This window comes from Sparus aurata, chromosome 15, assembly GCF_900880675.1.
Source record: "Sparus aurata chromosome 15, fSpaAur1.1, whole genome shotgun sequence".
Lineage (NCBI taxonomy): Eukaryota > Metazoa > Chordata > Actinopteri > Spariformes > Sparidae > Sparus > Sparus aurata.
Window position 1 is genome coordinate 29,833,940 of NC_044201.1, and position 12,834 is coordinate 29,846,773.

Consider the following 12,834-nt stretch of genomic DNA (forward strand, 5'->3'; position numbering starts at 1 on the left):
GATTAACTGAAGCCCATCGAAGAGGCCCATGCTCTCTCTGGGGAAAAACAGGTCGTCCAGAGAGCCAAAAACATCTCATCAGCCAAATCTAACCTTGTTTTAATGTGCGTGTGTACCTAAAGACATGTGGCCAGCAGTCGTGGTTGTGGCTGCCCATCTCCAGCCCGACGTTCAGGATGGCGTCCATACACAACACGTGAGCTGTGTGGAGGCGAACTCCCTGAGGACGACCGATCTGCTCCAGACGCTGCTCCACACGCTGCTTCACTGGACACACACACACACACACACATACACACACGTTACAGCAATTTATTATAAAACTATCCTCTAAATTCTTCAGTGAAAAACATCCTATATTTTATTTTCTGACCATGTAGATGTTCAAGAAGTTAAATCATCCACTGGACAGGAACAACAAATGTAACTTGGCTACATAAAATGCCGTTTATCCCAGAGGAGGAAACTTAACGGTTTTTCTTGACGAATCAATGCTGCAGAGTGTGATGACGTAACCATGTTCACCACAGAGCCCCTGAACGCCCAAACAAGACCCGTATAATACCTCAGTACATGAGTTTTAAAAGCATATGGGGATGGTTGGAAGCTAAAAAAACTCATTTTAGAATAATAGCTTTTTTTTTGTTGCTGGCAGCTGTGTCGGTCTTTGAGGGGTTGTAGAGAAGACAGAGCTTGATGATGTGGGTGTAGTTCTCCACAGCGTTCACTGGATGTCACTAAAGGTCCATCTCTGAGACAGTCTAACATTTTCTAATAAAAGATGCCATCACTCAAAATTATTTTGTTTTTTTTGGCAACACAATTAGAAATAAACCACACGGGTTTCTTTTTGGTTTTAGCCATTGATCATCTGGTCAAACCCCAACGCTGCAACTCAAAGTGGGCGTTAAGTTCACCGGTAGTTGTTCCTTGTAACACATCCTCCCAGTTTTATCCCTCAGGCAGCACTAAAGGTTTAATTCTGCATGTTTCCATACGAACACAAGCTTCTCTCAGTACCTTGTGTGATGGCGTCTCCCGTCTCTCCCAGCTCCTTCTCCTCCTTCTCCTCCTGCACACACGAGGCTGCAGCCATCTGTGCTAAAGCTGAAGCACAGTTGGCAGCCACACCTGATGAGACAACACACACACACACACACACACACACACACACACACAGATACATATGGTGTTAAGACAAGCTGCTGAGTTTCATTCATTCTCTCATCCTAAAAACATCATTACCGTACTGATAATTGATTTCACAGATGTATGCACAGTATGCCTGAGCTTTTTCTCTCCTTCGGGTGCATTCCAATTAAAACCGACTTAAAAAACTGCACCATCTTCCTCCTTACACCTTCCTCCTCTATAACAGTCCAACAGCTGAGGTTGAACTCCACGTGTTCATTCATATTCATCAGTGCGTCTGTGCGGATCGTTTCTGTCAGGTTTGGTCCCCTGACAGCCGTGCAGTTGTGCCAGTCACTGTTAACAACTGATACATTCAGAATTTTAGAGGAGGTTGATAATAAAAATGTATTTCCCCTGATATTCTCCGTCATGACAACCTTAACCTCTCTGTTAACCTCCGGTGGATCTGCTGAGTGTTCGGGTGGTTGCTGGGCAGCTTGTGAGCGCTTCATGTGAAGCAGGAAAAACACTTCAGCGCTCAGCAAGACCTTCCCCCCTTGATGAATACATTTCCAAACAAATCTGTGTGCACAGCAGGAGCCAGGGATGGGAACATATGTCAGGCTATATTTCACTTTATATCTTCATATCATGTTCATTTCTTTATTCTACGCCCAGCTGTGCACAGCAAACAAGCTAAATCCACATGAGGTGTTCTCTTTGGTTTCTTGCCATGACTCGAGGTTTAGTAGAGGATTTATTGTTGTGCTGCCTTGTAGTTGCATTTGTATTTCTGTAACAAGGATTCTATGTTGGCTGATGCTCTGCATGTTGTCAGACTACAAAGTAAAAACTGTTTGAAACTGCTAAAGGAACAGTTCAACCAAAAATGTAAAAACATTCAGTCATTATCTCTCCGCAACCACGCAGAAGTTTCAGGTGAAGATTCATACTCATATTTGGAGCTCCCAAAAAATTGAGAATCTTGGATTAGGAGACTTGGGTTATGCTGGACAAGATATACGAAGAATTTCATATTCTTCTATGTTGTTTTTACAATTTAAAACAAATCTCTCCTCAGGTGTTCAGGAGGATGCTGCAACGCTGTTTGGATGGAGATGATAACTGGATTTTCATTTTTTGAGTGAACTGTTCCTTTAAAATTGCATCTGTTAAAGCCATTTTTTGGTTTATGTGTGTATACCTGTGTGTGTACCTGGATGCCACAGTAGGTGGCGCTCTGTACTGTGGGGTGCAGGTAATTGTTAAATAGAACAGCAGGTAATTACTCAGCAGGTGTGCTGCTGACTGGGGAAGCACAGTTTTTGACAGTCGTCGTCGTCGTCGTCGTCGTCTTATTATTGCATTGTGGCTAACATGTGAGAAGTTACAGAGTTAATATAAGTGTGTGCACAGTTCGGCTGAGGTCGCTTATTTGTTAAGAGCGCAAAGGCATGAATAACGGTTTGGTGACTGCATAAGACGCTCACGTGTTTCATTCATTCATTCATTGGACCCGGAAGACGATGTGTCAACTACTACGAGTCCCGGTACAGCAGCCGCTCAGTGGGTTAGGTTTGTTTTGTTGTTTCATTTTGATAAGAAAAAGTCACAACAGCTTCCTTGTCACCAAAATAAAACTGTGTATTCAGATTCAATTAGTGTTTTTATGTTATCAACTGTTACAGAAGAAGCTGTCCTCCTATAAGGGCAGGGTGGTTTCATTGGAAGCCTTTAGTGTTGCAGTCGAAAGCGACTTAAATCTGTTCCAGCTCCATGGCTGCTGTATCCGACCGTGACCTTCGACCTCTCTGTGTTAACAGGGAGGAAAAACAAAGTATTCCTGTAGGGACGAGCGCTGTATCTTGTTTTTCCTGCTGATGCAGACACATGTGACACATGTTTTGCTCACCCAAGGCGCAGCTGAGCGCAGCAGCTTTGCGTAGCCCGTCTAAACTCAGACAGATGGTGTCCCGCTCCCTCTGGCTCTGCTCTTTGACCCCCTCTGCTCCCAAGATGAAGGCCAAGCCCTTGGAGCTGCCGGCCATGCGTCCCGTCAGCGGCGTGGACAGCACATCGATCAGGTTCTTCCACACGCCTGTGAGGATGAAGCGCGAGAACACGGCTCCTGCAAAACACACAGGATGAAGCGGTGAGTCGGGAGTGAAGCTGCTGTCGCTGATGCATGAAAACAACAAGGTGCTGTATGTAACAGACCAGACATTCATCGAGATCATATCACACAAACAAGTGGGTGTTTACACAGCAGGTGGCTGCAGCAACTGATGCTGCTGTTGAGTCAAACAGAGCATTAGTTGTGTTTATGCAGGGATGACTCAGCAGTGGGAACAATGGCCGCTCTTTATTCCTCCAGGGGGCTGCAGCAGAGGCTCAGGTGGTCTCTGACTCATGTTCTCCGTCTCTCTCCTGCTCTTTGTTTCTGACCCTTTCACTTCATGTTTTTCTTGCTGCTCAGCCTCTTTTTGTTCTCACTGCAGTCACACCAAGACAAGTCAGTGACTCAGAAGGTGCAGGCATAACTGCTACATACTGATCACTACACTCTCTGTTGTAGATATCGTTGGCGGTCTGAGGAGATGTAGATCGCCTCTGATCAGGACTATGTTGTGTTCAGAATCGCATCCTTTGTCTTTTTACTTTAAGAATGTATTGCAGCTGCCCTTACAAAGTACATACTGTTGCATGCAGTATGAATACACATGGGACAAACTTCTTTGTGATGACAGTGTGCTGTGAACCCTCTTGCTCCTACATCCGTCGCAACCTTAGCACGAACTTTTGGAGGAGTACAAAGAATAAAGTCCTTACAACTGAATGTGCTTCAAATGTTTTTTCCCCCTTAGTTTGTTCATATTTGCCTGACACACAGTGATGTATGTGATGTTTCTTCCGGTGCACAGAGGATTGTGGGTCAGATTAGCCAGAAATGCAACAGAGGAGAGACAGAAAGACATTGGACATCAGCAGCAGATGAAAACAGCGTGTAGAGCAGGAATATTTTCACATCTTACTCTGTGAACTGAGGATTTATTTGGCACAAACCAGAAGTGACTGTGTGAAGACGAACCAAGACTCTTATATTGAATTCATGTGTTTTATGTTGTGTTTGAATGAAGTGTGCTTTAATACGAGTTCACAATCGTCTAGTAAAAGAGAGAAACTTGAATTCCGACGCTGTGCAGTTGTATTTTTCTGTTTAATAAGGAGAACGGTGGAGTAAAGATTTCCTTTTTATGAACTTTTGTGAGATCATTTTGTTTCCTCATTAGACTAAGTGGCACACCAGGGTTTCTGAATATATTTCACTCGTGAGTAGATTTTAATTGATGTTCCTTGATGTTGCAATTACATTCCCCGTTACAGACCTGCAGCATCCGCCCCGATATTCATCGACTCATCTCTTACAGCTCATCTGTGTCTGCTAATATTTAAGGTGCTGCTCTGCATGCAGCACCGTTCTGGGCACCTCTCTGCACCGCTCAGCCCACAGCAGGTGGAGCGTTTTCAAACGATTAACACAGCAGCAGATTCAGGGTGACTGAACCCTGCAGTGTCGTAACGCGGCAGATGCAGATGAAAAGAGCCTCCTCTGAACAATACTCCAGAGTTATTATTGAAATATCTGTTATGATGGTGTGGAACTAATGAATAATTCATCGTGAAAATGGATGCACCGATCCCACATTTAATCCAGCGTGGACATTTCTGAGGTTTTGCAGCAGTTTTATCCCAACGAGCGACTGACCTGCCATCACGATGTCACTGCCGGCCTTATCACAGCTGAGTGGCGATCGGCTGGACGCCCTCCTGATCAGCTGACCTCCGATGGCACTGCTGCCCAGACCGTCAATATCTGAGAGAGGAGATGAAGATAAAAAGAAATGGTCAGGTTGCAAATTGATCTTAGTCATCTGGGGAGTTGCCAATTGAAGTCTGTTACGTAAAATGTGGCCCATCGCTGCCGTCTGTACCTGTCAGCATGGTGATGAGCGGCAGTGTGTGGTCTTCAGGTGAGCCCCAGTACCCCGCCTCGCCCAGCAGGTTGTGCTCCAACACCTGGTGGTAGAGCTCCTCGATCCAGGCCTGAGACAGAACCACCAGGACTCCGCTGCTCTGGATCAGACGCACAAACTCCTTCTGCAAAACACACACACACACACACACACACACACACACACACACACACACCACGCATCAAAGTCGATTTAACCTATTGCAGAAAATCTTCAAATACGGCTAGTGTAGTATAATTCTGAATTTAAATCCTGGATCTGAAATGTGAAAGAAGCGTCTTCTGTCAAGCTTTTGTCTTCAGTCTGCCACGTAGTCGTATTCAGTTTATTAGTTTCGGGCTAAACTCAAACTGCCATTGCAAGAGAGTAAGCAGAGGTAAAATGACCGGTTCAAAAACACTACAAACATGGCTCTGAATGGGAACTACTGGCAAGAGAAGAGCAGAGGAGGAGGAGAGTATTTTATACCACAACGTGTACATACTCCATTAGTTTTTTTTTCTCTTTGAGTGTTTGAACCAGTGTCATCATGTTTAACACCCCCGCAAACTGATCCGGCACTCTGCTCACCAGGCTGAGGACGGGCGTCAGCGTTCTCCGTCGGTAGTAGTCGCAGCAGCAGAGCTTGAGGTTGAGCAGGAGAGAGTAGTACGACACCAGGTAGAGACCGTCTGCGTTCATCAGCGACTGACAGCTCAGAGTGTCGCCCGACTCGAAACCTGGAGAGTGGATCCCACCTGGAGAGAGAGAGAGAACTCCCCTTTAATGGCAAAACCATCTGAACACCGCGACATGACGCCTGAAACACACAAGCTGCAGAATGTAGCCGACACCGTCCTCCCGAACTCACATCCCATCTTGAATCTTGGCAGCATTCTTAGCGTTCTGGCTAATAGCTGAGCCAAAGACTACAACGAGCTGAGCAGACGAGTTTATCTCCATCCTATTATTGCGGGTGTTGTCAGGGAAACAGAGGTTCTGCCTGTGAAGACTTCATATTTGGATACAAAAAATACAAATTCATTGTCTTGTTCCTTTCTTCATGCATATGGCAAAAAAAGTGGGATAGCGACCTTGAAGGTGTCCGTTTGCAGCAATTAATGGACGACGTGAAAGAGAAGGTCGGCCAGAGAAACACAAAAACATGAAACACCTGCATGTTGCCCTCAGCAGAGCGCAGGACATCATTCAATGCACCACATTCACTGAAAAGCACCCTGATCTTCACGGGGGCCGTTTGCATGGACACAGTTCTTAAATCGGTTCCTTCTTGTCTTTCATTATGAAGAAAGAGAAAAAGCGATGAAATGAAGGGGGAAGACATCCATGCAGAATTTCATCTTCGAACAAGAGAGTGAGTGGAATAAAGAGGCAGGAGTCCACAGAAGAGAAAAATAGGCTGCGAACGTGAGAAAACTGAAAAGTGAGGGAGAAAGGAGGGAAATAAGACAGGCACGAAGGAGGGATAGAGAAAGGAGAAGAACGAGACAAAGGATGGGGGGAGGATGATGAAGGGATAGTGAGGGAGACAGAGATAAAGGGAAAAGTAAAAGAGGAAAAGGGGAAGAATGGAGGAGGAGAAATGAGGACGGACACAAAGGAAAGCAGGAGGGAAACTAAAATTAAAAAAAAGAGATGGAAGTTAGTGAAAAGCGAGGGGAGGAGAGACAGACGGGGAATGAGTGTGCAGGTGAGATATAATCTGTTAGCTGATGATCAGTCAAGTGTTTTAATCTGAAAAGTCACTCTGGGGATTTACAGCCGCGACCAAATTCATTAAGGCAGTTAACCGTACAGTTTAATTTCTTTCCTAATTTTGTTCTGCCGATGTAAAAACTCCCAGCAGGCTCGCTGTTTTCACTGATGGATTATGGGCCGTGCCTCGCAGGCAAAACGTTAAATTAAATGGTTCCTGCTGAAATTGATGAAGTGAGCACAGACTAAAGGATATACAGTACATTCACACTCTGGCTAAATTGGCAATTTCTTGAACTCCTCGTGCATACAGAGTCAACCAGAGACAGAAGAGTTTCCAGGACAGAGAATAATGAGTACAGCAAACAATGAAAGTCTGTAAAACTGTGGACAGGGCGGAAGAGGCTGCTGCACCGATCAGCCTGCCTTCAACAAATATCCTCTGTTTGTTTTACTAACACACACACACACACACACACACACACACACACACAATCAACCCCCTCCCCTCCCTCGCTCACCGGCCTGCAGTCCAGAGCAGAAGCTGGAGGAGAAGTTCTGTAGCGACAGGTCCACATCGGTGGCGGTGGCCAATCCCAGCAGACGAGGCAGCAGCGCTGAGAGGGACTGGAAGAACAGCCTGGCGCTCTGCTGGTCGGCCTCCTGGTTGCGCAGCAGTTTGAGGGACAGGGCGGCGGTTCGGAGGGAGCGGTGGCCCGGGCAGTCGCGAGGAGTCTGCTGCTCCTCGTCCGCCAGCGAGACGTTGTCGGAGCCGATGTCAGACACGTCGGAGCGGCCCGAGTCCTTCTCAGCAGCCATGGAGTACTGGTCACATGAGTCGAACTCTGTCCGCGACAGGTCCTGCTCCTCCATACTGACGGACCAACACACAGGTAGATCACTTTAAATCTAACAATCATACTGTGAGAAACGATCATGCTGGTCTTTGTTCCAGGCAGCTTCTGGTTTCAGATACTGACCTGAAGTTGCTCTCACTGTATCGGGACCCTCCTCCATGATGTGACCTGGTCCTGGACTCCACCGACAGGAAGTTGGTGATGTCAGGGTAAACAAGGCCGTGACTCCTCTGAACCACATCTGGAGGAACTACACCTCCTCTCTCCCCGACTCCTACTCCTCCACCACCTCCTGCTGCTGCTGCTCTTTGTTTCTCTCCTCTCCCCTCGACCTCCCCTGCACCTCCTCTCTCCTCCTGCTGGATCCCCTGGCCCGGTTCGTGGCTCGGCTCACGTTTGGTCTCCTCCTGGACACCACAGGATGAGGGCGAGGGCAGGTGTGCGTCCTCCCCACACTCCTCAGGTGTGGTGTGACCCAGGCTGATCTCCCCCACCTCCAGATCCAGGGTGGTTTGGCCCGTTTCCGTGGTGATGCTGATGCTGATGTCGGGGCTGCGCTCGGTGGCCCCGGTGGTGGCCATGTTGGAGGAGGAAGAGCTGGGGTCAAAGGGCGCCTGCTCAGAGGCCAGGATGTGTCTCTGCCACCTGAAGTCGGCCTCGTTGATCTCCATGGACTCACGTGTCGACTCTGTGCCATCTTTCAAGTCCTCCAGCCGTCTGAGGAGAGGCCGAGCCTGAGAAACACAGCAGCCATGTTACTGTTTTATATTCATACTAAAATCAGACAACACAGATTTTCTCCTGGTTTCGTCTGGCCACGCCTCAACTTTATCTCTTAAGGGGCGTTCAGACCAAACGCGATAGACGCGAATATAATCGCTTCAGACGCTTAATTCGCGCCGCGCCGGACGCTCCATTCGCGCCGCGTGATCATTTTGGACTATTCGCGTCATTCGCTTCATTCGCGTCATTCGCGCTTGCCCGCTTGCCCGCTCATTTTTGAACCGGTATTTCTCAACCCGCTGTCTTTCCACGTCTATCATGGCTGATATCACCACCGTTGCTGTACTGTACCTGCTGTACAAGTCCCAGAAACGCCGGAAAACCACCCGCCGTCGTGTCTGGGTTCATGAAGTCCTCCGAAGACACACAGAGCTGGGGGAATTTCACTGTCTCCTCCAGGAGCTCCGTCTGGATGACGACCGGTTCCAGCGGTAGCTCAGGCTGACTGGAGCCCAGTTCGAGGACCTGTTAGCTCGGGTCGGTGCCAGGATCTCCCGCCTGGACACCAACTACAGGCGCTGCATCTCAGCTGTGGAGCGCCTGTCCATCTGTCTGAGGTGAGCTACAACTAGCTTCTCCTCCACCGTTGCCCTGAGCAACCGTAAACAACCGTAGGTGATGGAAGTGACGTCGTTGGCTTGAACTCGTCGCTGATTGGATGTCGCGGCGCGATGCCGCTTGAAAAGTTGGATATTTTCAACTTTATTCGCGCCGCGGCAGACGCTTCATTCGCGCCGCGCCAGACGCTCCATTCGCGCCGCCGTCGCCTGAATCGCGTGTAATCGCGCCATTTACATTGATTTTCAATGTAGAGTAGCCGCTCCATTCGCGTCTATCGCGTTCGGTCTGAACGCCCCTTTAGAGGGCCAAAGTGGAACCCGTCTCAGCGGTGTACCTGCTCAGGTTGGATGCCGCGGCCCTGCGACAGCTCATCCAGCGCCCCGAGGAGGGCGCAGGCACAAGAGACGGACGAGTAACACGCCTCGATGCCTCCCTTCATACACGCCTCCGTCATCCCGTCCATCACTCTTCAGAGGGAAACACACAACACACAAACATACTTTGTGACTTAACTGCTCTGCTTGTATTCAGCAGAAATGAGGATTCAGATTTTATTCTGGTTATTTAATCATTTACTTTATTGTTTTTATCTTTAGGACTTGAGGTTTCAGAGTAAATTCTGCAAAGTAAAATATTCCAAAGACTCACTTAAAGAACAGAGAGAGGGAAGTAAAACCTACAGTTTCAGCAGGTCCAGGTGGGACTTCCTTTTCGAGAAAGAGCGCTTCCTGGTTTCAGGCTCCACCACGCACGGACCTGCCAGATCATACAACCGCTGCGGACTGCCCAGGATCTAACACACACACACACACACACACACACACACACACATAAATATTTGTCATCATTATATTAATCGCCTCACTGTCAACCCCTGAATGAATCCTTTGTATGTGTGCACGCCCACATCATGATGCTGACTTCAGATCAACTAAGATGAATTACTTCAACATATTTTAGTGAAGTGTAAAGAGAATCAGTGTCTGTCTGACGGTAGACATTCAATCTGAAAAGTTAGAAGCAGTGAAGCAGCAGCACGTCTCCTCCTCCCACCTCCTTCATGATGCGGATGGCCTCGGTGCGGTGCTGAGGAGGCGGGTACAGCAGGATCCTGTGGTACAGCGACTGCAGCACCGGCTTCATCGACTCCACGCAGCTCACCAGACGCACCAGCTCTGCGGCGATGTAACACACAGTCCGCACCACCGGGGCGATCCTGGCGGGGGCGCTGGAGGAGCAGCCGGACCCTCTGCCTTGATCGGATACCCCTCCGCCGGAGGAGTCCATGTCCAGGCTGATCCCTGGCAGAGGAGGACATGAAGCTGAATCACTGAGATCATCCTCCTCACACAACCAGGAAGAAGTCGACAGACCAGAGTCTAAAATCAGCTTCATCTGTGATTATCTGTACTGATTAATGCAAAGATCAGAGCTGACTGCTGGCAGAGATACATATTATTAAACACTTTGTTCTGGATCTGCAGGACAGCTCTAATGTTTTTAGATGTTTCTCTGGTATATCCAGTTACCTAGACTGAGTCTGTCTGAGAGGCGCTCTCGCTCCAGCGCTCCCATGTAGCCGTGGTGAGAGGCGATGGTTTTGTCGTTGACAGGATTTCCCATGATGGCCACGAGGGACGGACACAGCTGCTTCCTGTAGGAGGAATATTATTGTTGCAAAACTCAAAACGTACCATTATCAGAGATTAACATTAACAAACAAATTAACATTAACTGGAAATAGTTATTTTTTTGCTTGACTTGAGAATAACTGCATCTTAGTATCAATCCTCTTTTATTAATCTTGTGTTTCCTCAGCAGAAGTCACTTTGGCCTCCATTTCAAAATAAATCTGAAAGCTAATATTAGGAGATTCAGCCTCAGTCTGGAACAGCGTTACAAATCTCACCATACAAGGTCGGTGAAACCTCTGGACAGGTGCATTGTGGGTGGACAGCTGCTGAGCATGGAGAGGATGCACTCCAGGTAGAGTAGCTGCAGGAGCTGGTTACCACTGGAACCAGAAGAGACATTTCATGTACGACAGATGTTGGAAGTCACACGTCCTCTAGTAACATCCAGTCAGTCTTGTTCATTCTCGTTCCACTACATCAGCTGACAAACACGGTGTGTTAACACGTTCAAGAGCTTTTGTTTGTTTAAATGTGCGTCCGTCACATAGCTGTGTGGCATAAGATTCCTCTGAGACTGATGACATGTCAGGAAAAAAATCTTGTGATTCAGAGACAAAAACCCTCGAGCAGAACCATCACCTCCACACGACAACAACAACAACAACAAGACACTGAAGTGTTACCTGTCCACCGACTCCAGCTTCTCACAGAACACTGTCAGAACCGTCACCACATCATCACACAGAGCCTGGCTGGTGGGTGAGATGTCTGCAAACACACACACACACACACACACACACACACACACACACACACACACACACACACACAATAACCGGGTTAATTCACAGCACCTACTTCAATCAAGTGATTAAATACTCATCACACTCTCCCATCTCTCACTCTCATCTCTACATTTATGTGTGATAAATACAAGGAATCAATACCACAGTCTCTGAGAAGCTGCCTGCAAACTCTCCATGTGTGTGTATGACTGTCATAAAGAAGCCCTGCCAGTCTCTCTTTATGGAAGTGTTTCTTACTACCTGCAGATAGTTGATTACAGCGGCTTTACAACAACTATAAAACAGTTTGTACTGCACAGTAAAGAAGATCCACAGCCAGCAGCGGCTCCATGAAGGTTTGATTTTCACAACACGCTGGAGAGAAGAAACCTGCTGAGACTTTACTGGTCGTGGATTCTTACAGGAGGAAAAAGATGTAAAGTTTTTCCTCAAGGAGTCACCAAAGGATATACTGCGTCGTTATCTAAAAACAAAGGAGGTTCATCCTCTTTATGGTGGCCATTCGAGAAACATCCCTCATTCACTGATGCTTCTCAGAAAGAATTCAAACAGGTACATTCCTCAAAATGATGATTTTTTTTTTGTTTTAAACTAAAATTCCCACATACTGCACCTTTAATCAATGCTTGTGATGCCTATAATGTTTTAATTGACACTATTATAGATGTATTAACAAAATATGTGTTTGTTGGCATTGAGGACACAGTTAGTTATGGTGTTGTATTATATTCTGCCCCTCTTATCAATATAAATAAGTTAATCATAATGTAATAATTTCACCACTTCCTTTAACTACGACGTCAGTAATAAACATGTGATTAAATCTACATGTTTACACCAACAAATCCTGCGTTATCCACTCTGTAAAGGCAGAACTTTGAAGAGGTGTTTAATATAATCATGTGCGTGATGATATAATGGAGGTGAGGTGATTACAGCCCTGGTGCAGACGAGGAGATCTGCAGAAGTGAAGGAGAGCACGTACCTCTTCTGTGCAGCGGCGGCGCCGTCACCTCGTCTCCATCGGCACCCTGCGGAGGAGGACGCAGCAGGAGGTGTGTTTACTGAGATGGTGTATGTGACAGAGTGACAGCACTTTGATGAAAAGCTGAGAAAGTGTTGTTGAGTGCCAGTTTGGTGGAATGCTGTACTGCCTATATCTACAGCACCTTAACTCACCGTCTGTCTGAACACCTTGTTTAAGTGCCTGTCTCTCCTCCCAAAAAACTCCTTTTAAAAATGATGATTTTACAATGAATGAATGAAAATTGTAGTTTAAATTTCTGTTTATTATCTGACCAATTAATCAACTATTTGCTTCAACTGCCTC

The 12,834-nt window shown here is 47.0% G+C and overlaps 1 protein-coding gene across 3 annotated transcripts in view; it reads right to left on the reverse strand.

Annotated features, from left to right (window-relative positions):
* The window catches only part of arfgef3 (ARFGEF family member 3), a 47,592-nt gene that overhangs the window by 21,448 nt on the left and 13,310 nt on the right, over positions 1-12,834 (reverse strand). For all 3 annotated transcript variants that reach the window (XM_030442935.1, XM_030442932.1, XM_030442934.1), the window contains exons 7-21: positions 12,490-12,535; positions 11,382-11,466; positions 10,974-11,078; positions 10,594-10,718; positions 10,118-10,365; positions 9,745-9,857; positions 9,399-9,531; positions 7,844-8,454; positions 7,385-7,737; positions 5,739-5,905; positions 5,127-5,292; positions 4,901-5,008; positions 3,047-3,262; positions 1,021-1,131; positions 117-267 (exon numbers count right to left, since the gene is read on the reverse strand). In XM_030442935.1, coding sequence (XP_030298795.1) covers positions 117-267; positions 1,021-1,131; positions 3,047-3,262; positions 4,901-5,008; positions 5,127-5,292; positions 5,739-5,905; positions 7,385-7,737; positions 7,844-8,454; positions 9,399-9,531; positions 9,745-9,857; positions 10,118-10,365; positions 10,594-10,718; positions 10,974-11,078; positions 11,382-11,466; positions 12,490-12,535 — 2,738 coding nt within the window. The remainder of the gene's footprint in view (positions 1-116; positions 268-1,020; positions 1,132-3,046; positions 3,263-4,900; positions 5,009-5,126; positions 5,293-5,738; positions 5,906-7,384; positions 7,738-7,843; positions 8,455-9,398; positions 9,532-9,744; positions 9,858-10,117; positions 10,366-10,593; positions 10,719-10,973; positions 11,079-11,381; positions 11,467-12,489; positions 12,536-12,834) is intronic.